The sequence below is a fragment of the Cajanus cajan genome, chromosome 1, assembly GCF_000230855.2.
Source record: "Cajanus cajan strain Asha chromosome 1, NIPB_CcT2T_4, whole genome shotgun sequence".
NCBI classification, from domain to species: Eukaryota; Viridiplantae; Streptophyta; class Magnoliopsida; order Fabales; family Fabaceae; genus Cajanus; species Cajanus cajan.
In genome coordinates this window covers 28391046-28417398 of record NC_138517.1, presented here as the reverse complement: position 1 = coordinate 28417398, position 26353 = coordinate 28391046, and the positions used below count along the sequence as shown (strand labels likewise).

The following is a 26353-nucleotide window of genomic DNA, read 5'->3' as shown; positions in this document are numbered from 1 at the left end:
ACATTATTTATCATAGATAAAAATTGAAGTTGGGAGCATCAAGTTAAAATTATATTTCATAATAAATTAGTTTTTGAAGTAAGAAAATTATGATTAAATTGTTAAAAGTTTTAATTGTTTTATTTAAGTTTCTAAAAATACTTATTATCACTTTAATTTTTAAATATATATTAATATTATTATTTAAATAACACGTTCTTTTAAATTTTAGGAGTAAAATAAATAACATTTTACACTTATTTTAAAGACTAAAGTGATAACAAATAAACACCAAAGTTGTTTTACCTATATTTTATTACCTCTCTTCCCGTTCCACCTTATTCATTTCTGTCATTTTATTCTTGTCCTAGCTTCGATCCCGTGAGCGAAGAAACTATGACTCACGAACGCTCTTTGTAGATTGAATTTTCTCTTCTACGTTTGAAGCCACACAAGAGCAATATTGAAATACACATAGATAGAGTTTTGAGACTGCGAAGGAGCCATTAGCGACAATGTTGAGGCTCTTCGATGCGCACTGCCACCTGCAGGACCCAAGAATCCTAAGCAAGGCACCGCAGCTCATAAAAACCGCCCAAGACACGGGCGTTGCGTACTTCGCAGTTAACGGAGTTTCCGAGCAAGATTGGCACTCGGTGAAGCACTTGGCTCAAACGTACCCTTCCGTCATTCCTTGCTTCGGTCTCCATCCCTGGTGAGTAACTCACTCCAATCGCTTTTGTTTAACCAATTGCGGTTCTGTTGAAAGGTTTTGGGTCTGATTTTATTATGAATTTGTAGGTATGTTAAAGAGCGGAGTCCCAATTGGTTTAAGACGTTGAGAGAATATTTTGATTCTACTCCCTCTGCTGCAGTTGGAGAGGTAATTGTGTATGGGTTCCATGTGTGTGTTGTTTTTTTTTTTTTTTTTTTTTTTTAATATATATAAAATGGTAAAAAGGGGATGATGCTCCCATGACTACGGGATAGAGTTTGGTAGAGAGCCAATGGCATGTTGGAGATTTTTGGATCAAATATTACTAACCACTTTTTGTGGGTAGGTTCTATGTGTAAATGCAGGCAATTGTTGCATACTTTTTATTTGTTTATTTTTTTTTATAGGTTTAATAAATTAATTGTCCCTAAACTTTTTTGGAAAATTTTAATTAACTCCCTAAACTTAAAAGGTCTGTAATTAGATCCCGATCTTTTATATTTGTTGTAATTGAGTTCAATTGTTACTTTTGTGACAGTTTGAAACGGTCACAAATTATTTACAAGGACTCAATTACGAAAATTGAAAGATTAAGGAGACTCAATTACAAAAATTGAAAGATTAAGGAGACTCAATTACAATTTTTTTAGTTTAGAGACATAATTAAAATTTCTCAAGTCGAGGGACTAAGTGATGTATTAAACCTGTTTGTATTTGTTGGATAGAGTATGCTTTTGGTTCTTAAAATTCATGTAGACCTTCAATATTTATGTGCATATAGGCACATTCATTCACTCTTAATAAATTTATAGATGAAATTTCTTTTCCTCTTCTTTTCATGTATCTCTAAGTTAATATTTGATGCGATTGAGTTTTTGACTTTTCCTCAGATTGGCGTGGACAAAGGATCCCGTGGAAGGAATATTGATTTTACTGAGCAGGTTTTACTCGTCATTTTATTTTTGGGCCATATTATGTATTTTTCTGTATAATTTTGAAGCTCTTATAAAGTTCTCTTAAAGCAATATGTAGATGCACCTATTTATCTATCTATCTATCTATTGTTTATGCATGTGTATCTGCAATTCTGCATGTAATTACTGTGTTGGAATTATGGTGTTCTTGGTGTAGAGTGAGAGAACAGGGAGAAAAGAGACACTAAATAATATTCACTCTTGTATTGTGTTGTATTACAATATGATGATGTTGTTTATACAACCTAAATCAGTAAGCCATAATTATACTAATAACTAATCTAATCATAATACTAACTAATAAGGAATCAAATAATAAGATATTAGGAAATACGGAAACTAAGAAAATAGGAAAACTTGTTCTAACTCCTAAGAGATAATCTCTAACACACCCTAAAGTATTCTATGGCACAATCTAGATATTATTGGATACTCTAAGACATGATCAAGATATTATTGGATAATTTCATATATTCTACCATACTTTAATATTAAGTCATCCTTATGGAAACTGTATAAAATGCAATAGATGATCAGATAGGTAGATTCACCTATTTGATTTAACTTTCAGGTAAGCTGAGTGTATATGTGTTGTTTTATCTCACATCATGTGGTAGCTGGTTGGTGGTCTATGCTGATGGAAGTGGCTTGGAGAAGTGATTGTTGTTCTTTTTCAAGTTCCATCCATTGTCCAATCTAGCTCTTGGAGGTTCATCAATGGTTGAAAATGGCGGAAGCAAGACAAGCCTCAAAGCTTGTAGAAGCCACTCAAGTGGTTCGATTCTTCTCAAAGGAGAAGAAGAAATGAGAAAAAGGGTATAAATGTTTCTCACCCTCACTTCGTCGCTACTTAATCTCAGCCGATGTCACCTTTCTTGAGTCTTCTCTCTACTTTTCATCTACTTCCTCTTCTCCTACACCTGTCCTTGCCCCTTCACCCTCACCTCTTGTCTTTGATACTCCTCCTGTGTCTGCTGTGTCACCCGATCCACCACCTCCGCCTCCACTTCAAGTTTATCATCGTCGGCAACGCTCCAACCTTCCCATTGGACCCTCACCCGACTCTACTTCGGTGCCACCTCCTCCGTCTCCTCCGGCCCAACCACTTGAGTCTGACCTCCCTATTGCCCTTCGGAAAGGTAATCGTTCTACTCGTAATCCTTCCCCTCATTATATTACTCTGAGTTATCACCGGTTATCCCCATCCCAATATACTTGTCTTTCTTCTCTTTCTTCTGTGTCTATTCCTAAAAATGTAGGTGATGCCTTGGCCCACCCTGGTTGGAAACAAGCCTTACTTGATGAACTGTGTGCTCTTCAGAACAATGGTACTTGGGATCTTGTTTCTCTGCCTCCTGGGAAGTCTGTGGTTGGATGTCGATGGATCTTCACAATCAAGGTTGGTCCTGATGGCACCATTGATCGACTCAAAGCTCGTTTGGTCGCCAAAGGTTATACTCAAATTTTTGGATTAGACTATAGTGACACTTTCTCTCCTGTTGCCAAGATGGCCTCTGTCAGATTATTCTTAGCCATGGCTGCTCTTCGTCGTTGGCCTCTCTATCAACTGGATGTTAAAAATGCCTTTCTTCATGGGGATTTGCTTGAGGAAATTTATATGGAGCAACCTCCTGGGTTTGTTGCTCAGGGGGAGTCTTCCGGTTTGGTATGTCGTCTCCGCAAATCACTTTATGGTCTTAAACAGTCTCCAAGGGCATGGTTTGGTAGATTCAGTACTGTAGTCCAACAGTTTGGTATGACTCGAAGCGAAACTGATCATTCGGTCTTTTATCGACATTCCACTGCTGGGTGCATCTACTTGATAGTGTATGTTGATGATATTGTTCTCACTGGTAGTGATCATCATGGCATTTCTCAGATAAAACAACATCTTTGCCATCACTTTCAGACAAAAGACCTTGGTAAACTTAGGTATTTCTTGGGGATTGAGGTAGCGCAGTCTACAAATGGAATTGTAATATCTCAAAGAAAGTATGCATTGGATATTTTAGAGGAAACTGGGCTAATGAATTCCAAGCCCGTTGATACACCTATGGATCCTAATGCTAAACTTCTACCAAGTCAGGGGGAGCCTTTCTCAGATCCTGAGAGATATAGAAGACTGGTTGGGAAATTGAATTATCTCACGGTAACTCGTCCCGACATCTCTTTTGCAGTTAGTGTGGTGAGTCAATTTCTCAATTCTCCATGTGCAGGACATTGGAATGCAGTCATCCGCATTCTGAAGTATATCAAAGGTGCTCCAGGAAAAGGTTTATTATATGGCTACAACAATCATACCCAGGTTGTGGGATACTCAGATGCAGATTGGGCAGGCTCTCCCTCTGACAGGAGATCCACCTCAGGCTATTGTGTCTTTATTGGCAATAACTTGATTTCGTGGAAAAGTAAGAAGCAGAATGTAGTGGCAAGATCTAGTGCAGAAGCAGAATACCGTGCCATGGCCTCTGCTACGTGTGAGCTTATTTGGCTCAAACAGTTGCTTAAAGAGCTGAGATTTGGCGAAGTTTCACAGATGACTCTCATATGTGATAACCAAGCTGCCCTGCATATTGCCTCAAATCCAGTATTTCACGAGAGGACCAAACACATTGAAATAGATTGTCACTTCATTCGTGAGAAGATTTTATCTGGGGACATTACTACTCAGTTTGTTAACTCTACTGATCAGTTGGCAGATGTCTTCACCAAATCATTACGGGGTCCTAGGATTGATTATATTTGTAACAAGCTTGGTGCATATGATCTATATACACCAGCTTGAGGGGGAGTGTTAGATATAATTTAGTCTTATGGGCCTAGGCCCACTACTTTGTATTTAAACACATCTCTAGAGCACAATATACACAAGGAATATGTTCTCTTCATTCACCATCACTCTCAATAAGAAACCAAGGCACAAAGGAGAAAGTCCTTTGTGAAGGTTCCCAAGGAAGAGAGTTTCTCCACGGTATTGGCTCTTGGAAGAGAGAATTTTGAGTGAAAATTATGTTCATTAACATCCAAAAGTGTCTACAAATGAAAGATTTAAGAATATATAGAAGTAGGAAGCTTGTGGAGGAAGCTAAGCTTAACCATGGTTCAAGTGAACCATGGTTGGCTTAACTTTGACCGTCCACTCTAGTTTAGGAGGTTTGTGGAGCAAGCTTCTATCTTAGCTTGCTTCAAGCAAGCTAAGTTAGAAGCTTGGTGCACAAGCTTCCCAAAGACACTAAGGCTAGAAGCAATTTTGGCCAAGGAAGGAAATTAGGCAAGCTAGGCGGCCTTGGACTCTTTTTGCTCCATTAATCCTTTTCAAAAATGTTTGATTTGGTTTAGTTAGGTTCATCCAAAAATGGTGAGACCTAGCTAAATCAAATCCTTGAAAAATATGGAACCAAACAAGTCTAATATGTAAAATTTTGCCTAGGTCCAATTCTGGCTTAATTGCTAAACACAACCTCATGCCTTGCTATTTGTCACCCCACTTCTACTACTGAAAAATTTAAAAATGGTTGGCCTTTAATACAAGATCAAATGAAGTAAAAGTCTCTAAAGAACCTACTCTACATTTCCTATACAATGATGAATGATCTATAAAAAAGAAACAAAGTGCCTCACAAATACAAAGGCAAAATAAACCTATACAAGTAACTACTATATTTACAAACATATGAAAAGTCTTCAAAATCATCCCATTCCTCTTGGTTCCTTTAATGTATCACTTTTTGGATTCCTTGGCCTTGGCATATTTCCATCATATGCCCTGTACCTTTTTTCCCCCATGACCAAATTTCTTTTACTGATGCTACCAAATGCTCAAAAATTTAGTCAGGTTGCTAAATTGACCAATACTATGAGTGTTAGACTTTGATGGATCAAAAGAGAAGAGTTACTTGACAGTGAAGTAGTGCTTGAATACCACTTTTGCTTGGTATTTTAAATTTTAGGCAGATGCTGTATTTCTGTTGGTAAATTACTTTTTGAATTGTTTTACAATATATCATGGATAAATATTTAGTTGTTCTATGTAAACCTAGTCTTTCATTTGAGTGTGACATGAACAAATTGCTTTAATATACTACAATTCTTTCACTATATTCTCACGTATATGTGATGTGATATGCTTGAGAATATTTATCTTATATTATGGTTGAATTATTTAAGGTCCAATTTGTTACAACTTCAATTTAGTGGAGAGTATAATATTGCCAAGTTATTTAATAATTCATCGTAAGAATTCTGTTGGGAAGCTGCCTTGATTGTGGCCACTCCTAGCCCGCCTTAGTTGGGGCCTCTTTGGGGGCTACCTAAATTGTAAGTCTCGAGGGTAGTGTCTTAGTCTCACATTATCTAGACTCCAGAGATATGGCTTAATTAAAATTTATAAAGCTTGGGCATTCTTCACCGCACAAGCTAATTTTGTTAAGTTGAGTTACACCCAAACTTGAATTCTAAGATAGTATCAAAGCCTATTCTAACGATTGTTGTGGAGCTTATCCGATCACATGCTATTAGGCCGTTATTGAACCATCGCCAAAGTCTAGTGTTGCTAATTTCAAACTCGAGATATTTAGTCCTCGATGTGAGAAGAGTGTGTTGAAGATCTCATATTGACTAGTGATATAATCTGACCAAAGTAGTGTATATAAGTTAGTTTTGTAGGATTGAGTTAGACTTTAAGTTCACACTCCGATTGAAGAACCCATTGTTTGTGTGAGACTAGGACTGGGGCCAGTTCCAAAAGCACCAGCCCCTAAGCTCTGATTTTTTGGTTGATTAGTATTTTGTTGGGCCATGGTTATGTTGATCACCAAAGAACAAAACACGCCCAAATAAAAAAAATAGAGAAAAGAGAAAGAAATGGAACAGAAAAAAGAAGTGGAACGAGAAAAAAAAGAGGAAAGAAAAAAGAAGAAAATCACTAGAATGAGAAGATAAGACAAAAAAATAGAAGAAAAAAGAAAAAAGAAAAACAGAAAAAATATTGAAGATCAAAGAAGAGGAATGGAGAGTCCGAATGGAGAGAGAGAGAGAGCCCAAGAAGAGGAAGGAGAGAGAATCGAAGAAGATGAGAGTCGTAGAGAGACTAGGGTGGTTCGTATGAGAGAGTTGGATAAGACGAGAGCCTAAGAAGAGGAACAAGTCGGAGAAGATGAGAAGAAAAGAAAGGACTTACAATGTTCCACAAAATGTGTAGAGAAGACCTGAATGAAAGGCAAAAATACCCTTAATGAGGTATTTTCTGAGTATTTAAACTATCGCTCTGCTTTGCCGCACTACGCCCACTCCAGCTGCTATATAAAATCGCTCAACTCCAAGGTCCTTGTAGCAGCATTGAGCCACTTCTCTCTGTCACGTCGTGCCTCGATTGTGGTCGCTACAACCATTATTAACTACTATGATTATCGTATTAGAGTCTATCCAAGATCTATTGTTGGGCCACTTGCATTTGCCATGCTCTAGGCTGATAGCTTAGGACGTGAAATGTTGAAATTGTGTTCATGCTTATCCTACGCTAATTGTGACTTCTTTGGGGGCTACCTTAATTGTAGCCTCAAGGGTGGTGGTTTAGTCTTACATTAGCTAAAGATATGACTTAAGTAAAGTTTATAAAGCTTGAGTAGTCCTCACTTCATAAGTCGGTTTTGTGAGGTTGAATTACGCCTATAAATAAATTCCAACAATATTTTCTACCATATCTTTTAAAGAGCTTTTACACATAAATAAATTCAATTTCCATTTCCCACTTTAAGCAAGAAGCTATACATGTAGAAGTTCTCTTTCAATATAAATATCCATTTGCTTGTGGAGTATTTTGAAATGTAACTGATTACTTATCTAAGTCTTACATACTGCAGTTCAAGGTTTGAAGCCCAGTGGATGCACCTTGTGGTTAGAGCTAAGTTGATACCTGAGTGGGGGGTTAGTTCCTCACCCGTTTAGGTCTAAGGGACACCTTATGGTCTTTCCCAAAGAATAAAGTACTTAAACTTAGGCTATGAATTGTCGGTGGAATGATTGGCCATATTTTGTTGCTTCAGACCAACATGATTTTGGGATCAGTTCACAGTCTTGGTTCAGGTAGGAGAACTAAAAGCATTGTATGTACATGAAATTAAGCACTATTTCTTAAGAAATTTGGATCAAGAGCAATTTTATTAATGACCCCGACTTATATTGTCTGTGAAGAAAACAATAAATTAAATTTCAAATTGAATTTGCAGCTGGGTTATAACCTAGAAATTTTGGCAATTGTGAAACTTGTTGAACATAAGTGAGAGATTGAAGTTTTTTCTTTGAAGGTGTTGACTTCTGAATATTAATGGTTGGTGTAATTTTTGTTTATCTCTTAGCCTTTACTGCCTGAAGTACAAGCTAATTTTCAAAAGACTATAATAAGGCATAGCATATAGGCTACAAAATGGATCAAACTACAATTTCTCAAAGAACATTTCTTTTCTTGATATACAAGGTTATCCTCAATATAGGAGGAGGGCTAATACTAACAACACACTTTCTAAGGCTCTCTTTTTAACATATTTCTTTTTATCAGTTAAAATTTATTGAAAATTACAAAAATTATAAGCGAGATTGATGGAAAAGCATGAACCAAGGGTCCAACCACTAGAGCCATGGCCCAGAAATTACAGGAAGATTTGACTATTTTAGAGCTTGGTGGGCCCAATGGGCTTGGTGGGCCTAGGGTACTCTTCACATGGGCTTCACAGTGATCCACCTCATTTGTACCTAACTTTGTAGTGTAGGATTTATATGTTTTGGTCTTGTATTTCTGAACCACCTAGATTAGGTTTTTAGGCCATAGGCTTAGTGGGCCTATTTTTGGGCTTTATGGGTCTTGTGTATTTTGATACCCTATATTGGGTTCATTTTGCTTCTTTTATTATTTTCTATTGTTTATATTTGATTGACCATTGTATTTAGGCCTTTAGAGTAGGAAATTAGAGGAAATACTAAAGTAGGCAAGATTGGCTAAATTTAGGTTTCATTTAGAAGCAATTTAAATTGAATTTGGGTCACATGTTTTAAGCCAAGGGTGGCTGCACATATGATGACCCAAATTCACTCTAAATGCTTTCTAAATGCAACTTAGATGCATGATTGAACCCAAATTCACAGTGATGCACATGGGTGGCCGAGAATTTGAATTCAAATACCATTTGAATTCAAATTCTTGGTGCCAAAGCATGGCTTGTGAATGGCACCAACTATGCCAAGTCTTCTAGCCTATAAATGTCATTCTCCTTCACATTTTTGAACACTTTTGATATGTGAGATTCAGATCATTTTTCTCAGCAAAATACTCTCTCAAAAGTCCTTTTCTCACGCCTAGTTCTTAGGGTTCCTAGAAGGCTTCTAGATAAGAACTTTGCAAGCAATCCTTTGCTCATTTGGCATTGGTGCTTCCTTCACATTCAATTTCGTGATTCATTCATCTTGTTTTGGATCTTCACGTCCATAATTCACCTCAAGGAGAAGATCAAGGAGTTGGAGCAAAGCTAAGGGAGGATCATCAATCACTTTACCTAGCTTTGCCATCAGAGATTCATTAAATATGGAGTGGGATCCACACATTTTTGTGATTTCAAATAACTTTCAGCCAATAAAATAGTTGTTATAAAGAGTGTGTTATTAATATCTCTCTTCTATAGAGAATGATTATCAAAATTTTGTTGTTTGTAATGCTAACTCTATAGTACCAAAGAAAGGTATTTACAAGGTGTTCTTGCCTTCTTGAATTTGTCGAAACTTGGATCTATTGAAAAGAAAATGACACAAAGCTTGAACTTCAATATGAAACATATTGACCGATCACATATCCATGATGGAAGATGACCCTTTTGTGCAGAAGAATGTTACTTAGATTGTTGGCTACTAATGCATTAGGATATCTGTGCAGGTTGAAGTATTGAGGCAGCAACTTGAACTTGCAAAAGAGTTGAACAAACCAGCATCTGTTCATTGTGTTCGTGCTTTTGGTGATCTTCTTGAGCTAATGAAGTATGAATGTCTATTCTTCTTTCTTTTGTTTCAATTATTACTTTAAAATATTGAGATTCTTGGTGGAGTATTTAAGTGTTTAATTCTCCCTCCTCAACAACTAGCTTTTAAGGGGAGAGTTCCAAGTGCTTTGGTGCTTATCAATTTGTATCAAAGCTGGTTGTTGATGTCTTGGAAAAGGCTAACTACAGAGCAGTTGACCAGAAAGGCTGAGTGAATTATACTAGTGTCATCCATTATCGACTCTTTGGTGGTTCTTTGATAGGGGCTTGGGTATTATGGGGTGCCTAAGTCCCACATTGTGTAGTATGGGATGGTTGGTGGAGTATTTAAGTGCTTGGTTCTCCCCCCTTAACAACTTGCTAAGGAAGGTTCTCCAAGAGCTTGGGTTCTTATCAGTTTCATTTTCTTGTATCTCCTTTCCTCCCTCAAGATCTAAAACTATATATTTTTGACATGGTATCAGAGTGGTACCATCTTCTGTGACCTGTTCTATCATTGCTTCATTGTCAAGTTCTGTAAAATTAGGAGCTCTACATTGCTTGCATTTTTTTAAGTAGTTGTCTATCATGTTGTATCCTCTTTTCAACATTCCTCTCTATTTTAAGTCCTTATCCTTGCTGTTTTGAAACTTTTCCAGCCACCAGACTGACCTTTTTTTTCTCACCCCCAATCAATCATGATCCAATCTAACTTGCCACATCCTCCGTTGCTCATCCTTGCATGTCTCATGGTCACTCGAGTCTTCTTGAGCATACATGAGTTGTTTGTTTGTGGCTTTCCTTGTTCACTTGTGTTTATGAAGCCCGGATACTCCAAAAAAGGAAAAGTATTAGTGTTGTATTGTGTTGGATACTAATACTTCTGGGTTACGTATCCGAAAAGTATTCAATATTTTTTTAATTATTTTTTAACCTTGTTTTCTCAAATACTTACTCGATACTTATTGGATACCAGGGGATGAGAATAGGTCACACCGTAAACATGGGTCTATAGCATGATCTCTTTAAAGTTTGATCTGTATAATAAAAAGGCCAAATTTAGGCGTTTAAAAAATCCAATTTCTATAAAAAGGTCAGGCTTAGGTTTATAGAAAAGCTTGTTAGGCCTGATAGATCAACCTATTTATTTATATAATATAATAAAAAATTAATATATATTATTACAAATATAAATAAACAATTAAATTTATAAAAAAAATAAATTATCAATATTTAAAATATTTTTTATACAATTATTTTTTTTTCATTATAGGTTTATAAACTTACAACCTGTACACAAGTGTACATCAACATACATGGTTACACATGAATTGTTTCTTCAATAGAAAATGATTCAATTTTTTTTTCTTATATTTCTTTTAAAATTTAAATTTTAATAATATTGAGTAAATTATATTTTAAAAATAATTTTGTTGATTTTTAAAAATTAAGTTTATTAGTCTAATTAACATTAATAATTTAAATATGCTTTTAAATCGACTAATAAGTCGGACAGACTTTAAAAAGGTCAGGTCAGACATATAAAAAGAGCCTATAATAGATAATAGGCCAGACTTAGGTTTTAATTTTGCAGAATAGGCCTAACCTATATATTCAAAGCCTGATCTGAGCTGACCTGACCTGACCTATTCCCATCCCTATTGGATACTTCTAGATGCATATCAGAAAAGTATCCAAAAAGCTTGTCTTAAGCCTTTTGTATAGTTATGTTTCTTGTTATGCTGTGAAAGGAATTGGAGCACATACTCCTTTATTCATTCTTTGAAGAAAAACAAAATGCATCCAAAAGGGTAGAAGATTTGATTTATTTGCATTTTAACCTTCGACTTTCTTCTATGAAAGATGAAGGCTATAAAAAATAAAATAGAAGAGACTATGTTGTGGGACATTGGTAGAGATATACATCATCTACTTGATGATGGTGTTAGATTACTTGAATTGGCAGAGTTGTCTCTTGATGAACCAAACTGATGCTATGTTTTTTTCTAGATGGTGGTAACAAGGGGGAAGAGAGTGATGCAATTAACCTTAGATGATATTTTACTGATGATACTTTTGAGTCATAGGCTATTGTATAGAACATATATTAGTTTTAAGTTCTATCAAATATGCTTTTATTAATATAGTTAACTTGATATGGGAAAAAGCTTTATTTTTGTTGTTGTTATGATCACAAATATCTTTCTGTAAATTGTAATCATCATAGTTATGAATTAATGAGAAAGAACTAATGTCTCTTCCTTTACCAATATTTTACACCTATATAAATTTTTCCATAAAAATTTATTAACGTATCTAAAATGTATTGTATCCTAAATTTTAAAAATTTGTTGTATCACCGTAACCGTGTTGTACTAACTACCAAGTATTTGGGCTTCATACTCACTACCCTCTCAAGCATCTATTGTTGTCGCTTCCACCAGTCTTGTTGAGTTCACTAGCCTCCCCTGGTTCGATTTTTGACCAATTTCAGTTTGTGTCTCTTGTTTGAGATGTCTCTACAATGGCTTTTACTATTCTTGCCAGTGTGGCCTTACTGTTGATCTGGTTTTGTTTGTTGGTTTGCTGTTGGGTTCACAAAGGTTCCATTTTATTTTATTTTTAAATTTTTCTTATATTGATGGTGCATGAAAGGTTCTTTGCGATCATTGTCATCACTGCCAACCTCATTTCTCTGATCTTTGTCCAGATATTGGCTTGAATACTCATTTATTGAGCCTTTGGTTGGCTCAACCAACATTGTCTTGCTATTTCTAGATGTCATTTGGTTCTCCTAGTTATGCTTTTGACCTTGTTTGGGTCTCTCTTTTGAAGGATGCTCTTGTTTGGTTGCTGCCCCAATTTGTTTGTTGTGCACCTGTCAATGTTGTTAAGATCATGATCTTTATCGTGAGATCGCACAATCTTACGTTTCGTTTGGGGTCCTCTATGCTAACTCGTTGCTAGGATCGTGAGAGTAGGGTTGTTGTGAAATCGTGATCTTCCACTTATCATGGGATAAACTATCCCAATGTGAGGCTGAAATAATGGATTAGTTTTTATTTTTTATTTTTTATTTATTTATGAAAATGAGCTGCAATCAGATCATAAGAAAATGGATCCCTTTCTTTTCTTCGTGCTTTGATTCACTTCTCCCCCAGTCGTGACCTGCACTGGACATCCATTGTTGACTGATTCAGTCTCCTCTTCATACTTTGATTCATTTGTTGGGCTTTGCTCGCGTCACTGCACCGTCTGTTGTGACGCCATTGGACTTCTATTCCCACTTTGCAATTGTATACTCTTATGTGGAAAAGCATTATCCGATTTAGGAAGTTTTTACTTTTAACAGCAGTTTAAAATAAAATTGTAATTTATAATTCTTAAGATTTTAGGTTAGAGAGAGAGAGGAATTCTGTATGTAAAGTATATTTTGTATCATTCATATGAAAATACAAATCAGCCTAGTATATATAGGCAACAGGTCCAACTAACATTAAACAAACTATAACTAACTTTTAACAGATAAGGAAGAACGATACAGTGCAACAGGTCTCATATAAGAAGCCTGCACCTACACAACTTATGAAAAACATAAGAGTACATTTATTTATTCTATTCTAATATTTCCCCCTCAAGCTGAAGGTGTCTGAACAGGACTGAAGAACACATTTAGCTTGTCTCGAAGATACTGAAACTGCGTAGGAGATAAATCTTTGGTCAATATATCTGCACATGGTTCGTCAGATGGGATGTGTAGAACCTTAAGATTGTTGTTAATGACTTTCTCTCTGAAGAAAAACATCTAACTCCATGTGTTTGGTTCTTGCATGGAGAATATGATTCTGAGATAATGCAACTATACTTAAGTTGTCACAAAATATTGTAGGAGAACTAGTGTTTACATGCAACTCTTGTAAAAGAGATTGTATCCATAGAGTTTCAGTAGTTGTGGCTACTAAACTTCTATATTCAACTTTTGTTGTTCAACGGGCTACAGTAGTTTGCTTCTTTGACCACAAAGATATGAGATTGGGTCCTAAAAAGATACATGAGCCAGTGATAGACCTCCTGTCATCTAGATCAGAGGCCCAGTTTGCATCAGAAAATGCAGTGATTTGAAGATGTCTGAGAGAAGTTGCTGGCTATAGAAGAAGACCACAGTTGGTTGCACCCTCGAGGTATCTTAAAATTCTTTGACAGCCACCCAATGAGTCTCCAAGATTGCTGACATAAATTGACAAACTTTGTTATCAGAAAAGGATATTTCTGGGTAAGAGTGGCATATTGGAGAGATCCAACTACTGATCTGTATAGAGTTGAGTAAGAAAAATATCTGAACCCTGTTTGGAGTGCTTGAGACCACCAACCATAGGAGACGAGATGTTCTAGTAGATCATGAATGTATTTCTTTTGAGTGAGAACCATAGAGCCATTTTTCAACTTGCGTACTTCAATGCCCCTGAAATATTCAAGGTCATCAAGTTGTTTTAGAGCAAACACGTCATTAAGCTGCAAAGTAAGCTGTTTAAGTAGTTGTTGAGAATTTCCTGTTAGAATAATGTCATCTACATAGACAAGAAGGTAGATAACATTAGATTTATGTTTGTAGATGAACAGTGAAGGATCACGTTTACTGGCTGTAAATCCTCTTTGTAAAAGAGTTGTTCTGAGCCTTTCAAACCAAGCTCAAGGAGCCTGTCTGAGGCCATATAGAGCTTTGTGCAATTTGCACACTAGAGATCTATTAGTGTTTAAACCTTTGAGGTTGTTCCATATAAACTTCCTCATGAAGTTGCTCATTAAGAAAGACATCGTTAATGTCTAGTTGCTCGACAGGCCAATTGAAGGTTAGTGCCAAGTAAGAATAATCCGCACAGTAACTGGTTTAATCACAGGGTAAAAAGTTTCTGTATATTCACCCTTTAGCCACCAACCTGGCTTTATACCTGTTAACTATTCCATCTGGATTTTCTTTAATCCGAAAAACTCATTTGCAGACAATTGCTACTTTGTTTGGAGGTAAGGAAACAAGAGACCAAGAGTTATTTCTAAGTAGTGCATCATATTCAATTTGCATTGTAGTCTTCCACTTTGGATCTTTGAGAGCCTCTTTAGCATTCTTAGGTTCAACTTGAGAGATTAAGACGAAGGGAGCATTTCTGATAGCTACAAATTTAGATCTAGTAGTCATAGGATGAATATTTATGTTTAGTGGAGGAGGAAGTGTACTAGATAAATCATTGGTGTGACTGAACTGGGTGGTTGATTGACTTGGAGAGTAATTGTAATGTTCAAATATAGGGTTGGACATACTAGAGTGGTGAAATAGTTTTGATGAGGAAGAATAGTAATGGGAGGAATAGAAACATATGACTGTGGGGAAGATATGTGGGTAGGAAAAAGAGTAAAATATGGAAACTGAATTTCATTAAATATGACATCCTTGGAGATTATAATTTTACTAGTAGATGTGAGGCATTTATATCCTTTATGTGAAGAAGAATATCCAAGGAAAATGCACTCTTGTGACCTGAAGTCGATTTTATATTGGTTATATGGTCGTATTAATGGAAAACAGGCACAACCAAACACTCGTAGAGAGGTATAATCTGGTTTTGTGTTGTAAAACTTGATATGTGGAATATCAAAATTGAGAGAGGATGTGGGTAAGAGATTAATAAGATATGTAGCAGTTGAGAATGCATGATCCCAAAACTTGAAGGGTAGAGAAGCATGAGTAAGGAGGGTGAGACCTAATTCCACTATGTGCCTATGTTTCCTTTCAACCACACCATTTTGGTGATGAGTATGTGGACAAATTAGTCTATGTATAATCCCAAACTGCTGGAGCATATTAGAAAACGGTCTAAATTCACCCCCCCATCCGCCCCCTCCGCCCCCCCCCCCCCCCCCAATCTATTTGTAAGGCTTTAATTTTGCAATTAAATTGTATTTCAACCATGTTTTTAAAATGTAGAAAAGCTTTGAGTGCTTCAGACTTGGTTTTCAGTAAAAACAACCAAGTGTACTTGGAATAAGCATCTACAAAAGTAATGTCATAATTATAACCTCCAATGGATTTAAAAGGGGTTGGACCCCAAAGGTCACTTATACTAACTCAAGAGGAGCAAAATACACCGTCAAAGATTTTTGTGAAGGTAAATGATGTGATTTACCCATACAACATGAAAAGCAAAATTCCAACTCATTTTTATTAAATTTGGAAACATTAAAATGTTGCAATACAAGGCGTATAGTGTCTTTATTTGGATGGCCTAACCTACAGTGCCATGTATTAACAGAAGAAACAACATTTACAACAAGAAAGCTATACTGTTTGCGCTGTACAATAGGAATATAAAGACTGGAGAACTTGTAGAGTCCATCTTGGCCAAGTTCAGCTTGGAGAATAACTTCATTGGAACCTTGACATTTAACAAGACAATTTGGGATGAAATTCAAAGAAGGCATTATTATCTTTTGCAAACTAATTGACACTAACAAGATTTTTAGTAATATTGGGAACATGAAGTAGATTATGAAAGACAAGTTGAAACTTAGGGTTAAAGGTAGAAGGAAACCAAGTTGAACTTGCAGAAGCTATGGGAAGGCCTTGACCATTGCCAACAAGTATTTGATTAGGACCTTCATAAAGAGTAGACTATTGAATGTTGAACTGATTTGCAGACACATGATGGGAAGCTCTTGAGTCAGGATATCATCTTGAGGAACCAGTGTTATTGACATTAGAGATAAAGGCCTTAGGTGCTGCTGAAAAATTATTGTTGAAGGAAGCTGATAGAACTGGTTCAGGAATAACAGAGAGGAAGGGAACACTATACTGTGCACTTTATTGCTGTAAACCAGAATTCAGGTATTCGAGAGACCTGACTCTCCACAAACATTGAATTGTCTAAAAAGCCCCCCTTTATTGACCCCCTATCTCCTATTTATATTAGCCCCTTTACTACCAATAAAATTTATTATTCCGTTACACTTTAATTCTCTCCTTTCTGCCTATTTCTCCTATTGTACACCTTCCGATATCTATCAATACCCCCTCCTGCAATATCCACCTTGTCCTCAAGGTGAAATAAAGGAAACACTTCCTGAATGTCCGTAGCTAATTCCCAACTATTCTCACAATCAGGGAGTTGCTGCCATTTGATCAGGACCTCCACTTGCCCTGCCTCATTCCTCCGAGTATTTAAAATAGCATCCAGTTGCACCAGTAACTCCCAAGTGTCAGTCAAAACTTCCGGTAAGGGTTGAGGCTGTTGCTGATCACCAATAGCCTTCTTTAATTGTGAAACATGAAATACCGGATGAAGTTTACTGTTGGCTGGTAAATCAAGCTTATAAGCCACAACACCAATCCTTTGCATGATTTGATAAGGACCATAAAAACGTGGTCGAAGTTTCTCGTTTGGCTTCTTGGCTAAGGACTTCATCCTATAAGGTTGCAATTTGAGGTATACCCACTCACCCTCTTGATACTCCACATCCCTCCTATGCTTATTAGCATGGGCTCTCATTTGATCTTGGGCTTTCAAAAGATTACTTCGCAATTCGGCCAACAACTCATCACGTTGGCAAACTAATTTATTCACCTCTTCCACCCTTGAAGGAATGGTAGTACCTTTCAGCAATATTGGAGGATCTCTCCCATACAAAGCTTTGAAAGGTGACATTTTGGCAGAGGCGTTGTAATTGGTGTTAAACCAAAATTCTGGCCAAGCTAGATGTGATGGCCATTGCTTCGGCTTTGTACCGGTAAGACAACGCAAGTAGGTTTCTAAACAACGATTTACCACTTCTGTTTGGCCATCTGTTTGCGGATGATAAGCTAAACTTAACTTGAGGTGGGTCCCTGCTTGTCGAAATAATTCCTTCCAAAACTGACTCATGAATATTTGATCTCGGTCAGAGACTATAGAGGAGGGAAAACTGTGTAACCGGACCACCTCCTTCAAGAACAATTCTACTACCTCCTTTGCTGTAAATGGGTGACCAAGGGCTATAAAATGTGCAAATTTAGTTAGTCTGTCCACAACTACCATGATGGTGTCCTTGCCTTGTGTGCGTGGAAGCCCTCCTATGAAATCTATAGAAATATCAGCCCAAACCTGCATTGGAATTGGTAAGGGCTGAATGAGACCAGCTGGAGACAAGGATTCATACTTATTCTTTTGACAAACTGTACAAGCAGCCACATAATTCTTAATATCTGCCTTCATACCATCCCAATAAACCACTCCTGCTAATCTTTTATATGTTCTGAAATAACCTGAATGTCCTCCCACTGGCAAGTCATGAAATTCCTTCAAAATCAATGGAATTCTGCTGGACCCTTTGGGTAAAACCAATTTTCCATGGTAGTATAGTCGTCCCTTGTGTAATTCATAGCCACTATGATCTGCACAACCTACGAGAAAGTCTTGATAAATGTTGTGAAACTTAGCATCCTTTTGGATCTCTGCCTCCCATGCTTCCATGTCTTCCAAATTCACCACTGATATAGCTGTAGCCCTCCTGGATAACGCATCAGCAGCTGAGTTCTCCTTACCCGGTTTATATTGAATCTCAAAGTCATACCCTATTAATTTTGTGGCCCACTTAAATTGTTCTTCACTCATGAGACGTTGTTCTGTTAAAAACTTAAGACTACACTGATCTGTTCTTATGATAAAATGATTTCCCAACAGATAGTGCCTCCATTTCTGAACTGCCAACACTACTGCCATTAATTCTCTTTCATAAACAGATTTTTGTTGTGCCCTTGATGATAAGGTTTTGCTCCAAAAGGCCAACAGTCTTCCTTCTTGCAGCAAAACAGCCCCTAAGCCAACCCCTGATGCATCTGTCTCTATCATAAATGGTTTATTAAAGTCTGGTACTGCCAATATTGGTAATGTAGTCAAATTATTTTTGAGTTCCTCAAAAGCCTCCTGCGCTTCCGTAGTCCAGCTAAACCCATCTTTTTTTAACAACTGAGTTAAAGGCTTAGCAATCTTACCATAACCTCGAATGAATCTGCGATAATACCCTGTCATTCCCAAAAAACCACGTAACCCTTTTATATCTTTTGGCATGGGCCACAACCACATAGCCTCAAGTTTCTTGGGATCAGTTGCCACTCCTTCTGCTGATATGATGTGACCCAAATACTCCAAACTAAGCTGCCCAAAACTTCATTTCTTTTTATTAACTTTCAATTGGTTCTGCTCTAAAGCTTCCAGCACCTTCCGTAAATGATCAGCATGACTGCCTACATCAAGGCTATAAACTAAAATGTCATAAAAAAAAACTAGTGCAAACTTCCTTAGAAATGGCTTGAGTACCTCATTCATTAAAGCTTGAAAAGTAGAAGGTGCATTGGTTAATCCAAACGGCATCACCAAAAATTCGTAGTGCCCCTCATGGATTCGAAAAGCTGTCTTCTCTATGTCTCCTTCGCTCATCCGAATTTGGTGATACCCCGATCTTAAATCTAATTTAGAGAAAACCTTATTTCCTCCCAACTCATCTAACAGTTCATCGATAATAGGAATGGGAAATTTATTGGGGATGGTGATTTTATTTAAAGCTCTATAATCCACACAAAATCTCCAACTCCCGTCTTTTTTCTTCACCAATATTAATGGGCTAGAATAGGGACTGACACTAGGTCTAATAATTCCAGCGGATAACATTTCCCTAACCAATTTCTCAATATCTGTTTTCTGATAGTGAGGATACCTGTAGGGCCTAATATTCGGGGGAGTAATTCCTGGTTTTAACGCAATGGTATGATCTTGTCTTCTATTGGGAGGTAAAGCTTCCAGTTCTTGAAAAATGCCCTTAAATTCGTTCATTACAGCCTGCACCTTTTCTGGGACCATGGGACTCGGTCCTTGAACTTCTTCTATTATATGACAGCCCACCACAAATCCTTGTCCCTCATCTCGTAGTGCCCCTTTTATGATTTTCACTGAAGCAATAGATTTAGTTAATTCAGGTTCTCCCTTCAGTATCCGTGTCTTCTCCCCGACCTTGACTGTGAATATCAGTTTATCAAAGTTTGCTCTAAAATCTCCCAGTCCAGCCAACCATTCAAGTCCCAAAATTACATCAGCTCCTCCCAATCCAAACAAGAAAAAATCTTGTATAATTGTAAAATCTTGTACTTGCAGTTGGATTCCTTCACAAACTCCGCTACTCTTAATTTTACGTCCATCTCCCACCTCCACCATATAAGAAGCAGTCGCCTTGACCACCAACCCCAACCTGTCCACCAGCTCCTTGGAAATGAAGTTATGAGTAGCTCCACAATCCACCAGAACCACTACTCTGGCCCCTCCAATTTGCTCCCACACCTTGAGAGATCTCCTAGACGTTAACCCCACTATACTATGCATAGATAGTTGGGTTTTGGGATTTACCTCTAACTCTAATTCTTCCTCCTCTTCCTCATCATTTGCCTCGAATTCCCCTAATACCATTACATTAAACTGTTTATTTTTGCATATGTGATTAGGCCCAAGTTTCTCCTCACACCTGAAACATTCCCCTTTTCTCACTTTTTCCTTCATCTCCGCATCGGTCAATCTTTTAATTCTTGGTTTCTCCCTGGTTGCCCGATTGTCCATGTGATAACTTGCGTTGGAGGATGCTTGTGATCCTTTACTGCCCATCTCAAATGGTTTAGTAACTTTCGAAGTCCACTCCCTACTAGCGGGTTTAGTAACAGCCGAACTCCATTCTCTACTAGGCCGACTATGAGAGAACCCCTTGTACTGCTCCATTGATCGCCCCCATGAATAACCACCTACCCGTGTCATGGCCGCATTTTTCTCCTCAATCTTCTTGGCTTTACACATCATCTCCGAAAGGTTTCTTGGCTCATACAATTTCATCTCCGCACTAATTTCCTCCTTCAACCCATTCAGGAACACATCCATCAAATATGTCTCTTCTAATCCTTTCATCGCCCTTGCATATTTCTTGAATTTCTTAGTAAACTCATTGACTGATTCTTCTTGTTTCAAAGAAAGCAACAATTCGAAAGGACTTCGTGTCATTGTTGGTTGGAATCTCTGAATTATGGCTGTCTTGAATCGTTCCCACGACGGCTTCTCATTGCACGTCTCCCACCAATGAAACCACCCAAGAGCATCTCCTTCTAAGGCCACCATCACCGCTTGCATCTTCTCGGTCTTGGTCACTCCTCTTAATCGAAAATATCGTTCCACTTTGCTTATCCACCCATAGGTGTCCTCACCCTCAAAGATTGGGATTTCTAATTTTCGCCATTTGTCTCCCGCTGCTGTTTCACTTGTATTTTCCCCCATTGACTCAACTTCTTCTGTTCCAGAATTTTGATTTTTCCCTTTGTCTTCCCCAATCGGATTTTCACCGAGTCTTGAAACTAACCTTTTGATTATGCCCTCCATCTTTTTCAGCCTTTCATCTCGTTGATCTTCATGCCGTTCTTGCTGTGCAAAGCGTTTTTCCATGCTTTCTTGATTCCGACTCAAACTTGCCATTGCTTTCTCCAGACTATCGATTCTGGATTCTATTCTTGTTGATGCCATCAGTCCCCTAAAACGTAATACCCACTGCTCCGAGATCGGAGCTCTAATACCAGTTGATAGAACTGGTTCAGGAATAACAGAGAGGAAGGGAACACTGTACTGTGCACTTTATTGCTGTAAACCCGAATTCAGGTATTCGAGAGACCTGACTCTCCACAAACATTGAATTGTCTAAAAAGCCCCCCTTTATTGACCCCCTATCTCCTATTTATATTGGCCCCTTTACTGCCAATACAATTTATTATTCCGTTACACTTTAATCCTCTCCTTTCTGCCTATTTCTCCTATTTATATTGGCCCCTTTACTGCCAATACAATTTATTATTCCGTTACACTTTAATCCTCTCCTTTCTGCCTGTTTCTCCTACTGTACACCTTCCGATATCTATAAGAAGCATTGTTATTATTAGCATTGGCACTATAATTGTTTCCATATTGTTGATTAGAACCAGAACTATTTCCGAACTGTTGGAAGTTGTTGGATATTTGACCAGAATTGAAACCTTGATCAAAATTATTGTTGAAAGGTGCAAAGTTTGGGTTATATTGATGATAGCATATTGAAGCATTATGGCCAAATTTATTACACACTTGACATTGGATTGAGCTGTGACATCCACAATTATGTCCACGGTTGCGACTTCTACCTCTTCCATATCTGCCTTGTTGAAAATTAGGGTTTGTTGAATACAATTACAAGTTGTTGGCAACATGAACTTGTGGTTGCTTCGAATTAGAGATGCACTCTGCTTTTGAGGTCAACTGAGAAAGATGAATGGTGTCTGTGCTGATTGTGTTCTTGTGACATTGTTCCAACCGCACCTCTTGAGCCAACAAAAGTGCTTCGAGTTCATCAAGATCTTATGGTTCCAATTTACTAATGACAAGGTTGATTAACGAATCATCTTCTTCCAGAAGACCTTCAAATATTACATCTAAATGTTCTTGAATTGAGATAGGATCATCGATTGAACAAAGCGCATTAACAATAGATTTGATGTGCATAACGTATTCAAAAATTGGTTGATTCTACTTCTTCGAATTTTGTAGATTGTGAAGCATACTAGATTGTGCATTTGTGTGCGCATTGCAGTGACTATGCAGTTTATCCCAAAGTTGCCAAGAATGAACACATCCAATGATACGGGAGAGAGTCGGTGTAGTAATCGACTATTGAAGCCAAGACAAAAGAAGCGAATCTTGCTGCTCCTAGTGAAGACAAGGAATTGGTGTTTCTGGCATCACAATTTTCTTCCGTGAGGAATAGCGGCAGAGTTTGTGGATTCACTCGAAATTGATGCAACTAGTGTTTGTTGTTTCCATAGCAGAAAGTTATCCTCCGTCAAATTTTCAGAAATTGCAAGAGCGAAGGTGGTAATCGCAAGAGAGGGAGGGTGGGTAGAAATTGGTTCCAGTGTGGAAGCCATGACTATGGATTTTAAAGCTCTTGATACCATCTTAAGATTTTAGTTTTTAGAGAGAGAGAGGAATTTTGTATGTAAAGTATATTTTGTATCATTCATATCAAAATACAATCAGCCTAGTATATATAGGCAACAGGTCCAACTAACATAAAACAGAAATTGTAACTAACTTCTAACAGATAAGGAAGAAAGATACAGTGCAACAAGTCTCATAGAAGGAGCCTGCACCTACAAGGGGCCTGTACCTACACAACTTATGAAAACATAATAGTAAATTTATTTATTCTATTCTAATAATAATTTTTTATATTGAAAAGTATTCAACACAAGCTTGTTTCAAATTCTCAGCCTTTTTCTATGAATTACCATCCTATACTAAAGCTTAAAATTAACGCTTTGCTCCATTAATTTTAGTTATAAAAATAGATAAAATATCTTACAATAATAAATTTCAATATATGGTAATTATATTGCAAATATTATTATACTATGCTTATAAAATTAAAGCCTTCCTCTGTTAATTTTAATTATGAAAATGTTTAAGATAAATTATCTTACGGTAATAAGTTTAAATATGTGACTATTATGTTATATATATTATTATACTATTATTTTTTTTATGACTTTTATGCTATTGTTATCTAATTAAGTTTGTTTAGTGTTTGTTATTTAGGATTTTTTTATTTATGTTGTTTTTTTATACATACATGTATACATATAAGTATAATTTTATATTTTAGGAAAGAATGTAAGATCTTACTATTTGAGTTACGATCTGTTATGAGTAAAATCTCAATTTTAACAATCCTGCTCCTCTTGTTTGGTTGTATGACAACTGCACTTTCCTTGTTTTGTTTTTTAATTGCTCTTGCCCTAATTCTATAGCTCTGCTCCAATTCAGTTATTTCTGTACATCTTTGCACATTTGAGTAGAGTTGACTTATATATGGCTTAACAACGAGCCACTAGTAGAATCTAGATAACGGATTTTTCTTGGTCAAATTGTAATCTTAGATTGTACAACTGAGTCGGCCTGTACATCTGTTAACTCAAATCTTGGTGAGGATGAGGATGAGGATTGGTTAACTGTAGAAGTCAACAATACAGTCCGATACTGGAATGTATATTCCACATCTGTAACTGTTCCAGGAAAATTGAGAGAAAATGAATGAATAATGATAAGAAAACGTGGGGGAAATTTAGAGTCTGCAGTAGTCTTAATTAGAGTTAAACCCAGAATCATTGGTATTGCAGATAAGATGCCAATCTGGACCAAGCTGCATCAAGTGCCTAGTTGCAAATCATTTTTTTGTTACCTGTCATAGTTTCATGAAAATCAGAAAAAGGAAGTGTTGCTTCTGTTTTTTATGTGGACTATCACCATAGTGTAGACATACAACCAACCTCTTTAACATGGTTAGATACTCGGATTCTCATAATCTAATGGAATGCCATTGGATTAATGTTAGTATTTTCATTTATCATTATGAAGCGGTCTCTCTGGAATTTGTCTCAATTTTTTCTATATTTTTAGGTCTGTTGGACCTTTTCCTGCTGGTGTCATTCTTCATTCTTACCTAGGCTCTGCCGAGATGGTTCCTGAATTTTCCAAGCTTGGTGCTTATTTTTCCTTCTCTGGGTTTCTTATGTCACTAAAAGCAAATAAAGCAAAGAAAATGCTGAAGACGGTGATTTTCATCACTTCTGATATATTACTAATGTTGAATGTAATCAAGTGCTATGTATGTTAGAAACTATGACATTCTTATTTTCAATTCTATTTAGGTCCCTTCTGATAGGATTTTGTTGGAGACAGATGCACCTGATGCACTACCAATGTCAAACGTAGATTCTCTTCATTTTGTTGAAGGAGATACTTCTCTCACTGAAGAGCTTCATGTCCAAACAACTTCTTCATCTTCAATTTCTGGTTCTTCCCTCGGTAATTCATCCCATGTCTTGGCAGATGCTTCGATGTTGCCAAAGGAAACACTCAATCATCCTGCAAACATTCATAATGTATGTAGCTCAAGTAATTTCCTTTATTCTCACTTTTGAGTTTTCAAAATAACCGTCTCTTTTTATATGATTTCCTTGGAGATGTATGTTAATATTTTTAATTAAAGATTACAAAAGTTCCTAGCCTAAGCTTGCTTTCTGAAAACAAAAACAACAATAACAATAATTTGTATAGTAATTAAGAATGAGTGACTAAATCGTGGAACCTCCCTTTTCAAATCCTACCTTTCAGCTATCTCTAGTTTCAAATTTTACAAAAATATGTACCATGATATTGTAATTTCACTCGTACTGAATGCCATCATGTTTTGGAGGTTCTATAAATATGAATTGAACCAGTAGGTTCCTTTAGCTGAAGGGAGGTCGTAGTATAATTTCAAATGAGGGGCATGTCAATGACTCTTAATTAACTTTAGGGATGAAAATATAATATTCTTTTACATCTATGAGGGTGCTCCCCTCTTGCATTGGATAAGGATGAAGCATAACAGACCTCAAATTAAACAAGCAGGGACGTTTGGCTACCAGTGTGAAGAAACGTCGACAGGAATAAAGTACCGAGTTATAAATTTGCTCATATATTGTAGAATGTATATCATATTTATTAGATTTATACTCTTCAATTCATTCTACTTGCAGGTACTTGATTATGTTGCGTCTATGCTAGAGGTTACGAAAGAAGAACTTGCTGAATTAACGTACCAAAATGCTGTCCGGTTATTATCCTATGAAGGTTCGAAAGTACTTCCAAAGTAGACAAAGCAATGGTGTTCTGGGAAGAAACCATTCCTAGCTTGGCAAGTTTACTTTGGGAAGTTCCAATTAGAATTTCATCAAAGTACGGGCAGATTACAGGAACAGTTTGATAATGAGTATGATATATATGAAAGTTTGTATGCCTGCCAAAGTTTATTACATGCAATATTTCTAAATTAAAATTTCCTAGGTGTAAATAATTTTAATATTTCTAAGCATGAAACCCGTTAATTGTATATGACTAGAGCAGTGAAATGTTACGTACTATACATAATTATCAAATAGCATCTTTCTCTTCTCTAGTGTAATTGTAATCCCAAATTCATCCTTGATAAATTTAGGATGCACACTAGTGATATACAAAAAATTCACTCTAGTACCTAAAATTCACAAATGTTGGTTATATTATTCCTCAAGTAAACATTTATGATTTAGGGAGTAAGATTTTCTTACATTCTTAAGGACTAATATGTTTGTATTCCCACTTTTTCAAGAATGAATTTGGGAGTTTATTCATATTAGTTATTTATAAGGTAAAGAGCAGACATTAACCTGTAGAAAAAAAATCGCTCTTGATTTTTCCCTTTCGTAAAGACTTAATATTTCAGGTTTTTAATAACTAGTGCGGTTGATAGTCGCATTATTTAATTACTAGTGTATTTTTGGTTGAAAGAAAATACATTAAAATTTAGTACATGACATAAAGAAAAGGACGTAATGATGAATTGAATACAATATCAAAATTGATATAATTTAATTTGATATTTTGCAGTTTGGATTTGGCTTTACTTGGTTATTTTTTATGGATAACTTTTTTAAGAAAACATCAATTATATGTAATAAATATAAGTAAAAATCTCGAGTATTAAATATTTCGCCATAAGTTATAACGTAATTAAAATTATAG

At 36.5% G+C, this 26353-nt stretch overlaps 1 protein-coding gene across 4 annotated transcripts; it reads left to right on the top strand.

The window, feature by feature from the left end:
- Window positions 1-306: 306 nt before the first annotated feature.
- LOC109807901 (TatD related DNase) lies at window positions 307-25832 on the top strand. 4 transcript variants are annotated; one of them, XM_083077460.1, is made up of 8 exons: window positions 307-694; window positions 781-862; window positions 1585-1635; window positions 9590-9690; window positions 24206-24359; window positions 24457-24690; window positions 25202-25244; window positions 25330-25832. In XM_083077460.1, the coding sequence occupies exons 1-7, from the start codon at window positions 495-497 to the stop codon at window positions 25241-25243; spliced, it is 864 nt and encodes a 287-aa protein (XP_082933586.1). In that variant the 5' UTR covers window positions 307-494; the 3' UTR covers window position 25244; window positions 25330-25832. The 4 variants fall into 4 exon arrangements, with proteins under 4 accessions (XP_082933586.1, XP_082933589.1, XP_020226198.1 ...); XM_083077463.1 differs by lacking the exon at window positions 25202-25244 and having other exon boundaries at window positions 24457-24703; XM_020370609.3 differs by lacking the exon at window positions 25202-25244 and having other exon boundaries at window positions 311-694.
- The last annotated feature ends 521 nt before the right edge of the window (window positions 25833-26353 follow it).

What these genes read in the sequence shown, in the direction of transcription:
- LOC109807901 (XM_020370608.3), top strand. Translation starts at nt 3,176, where the DNA reads ATGGCCTCTGTCAGATTATTCTTAGCCATGGCTGCTCTTCGTCGTTGG.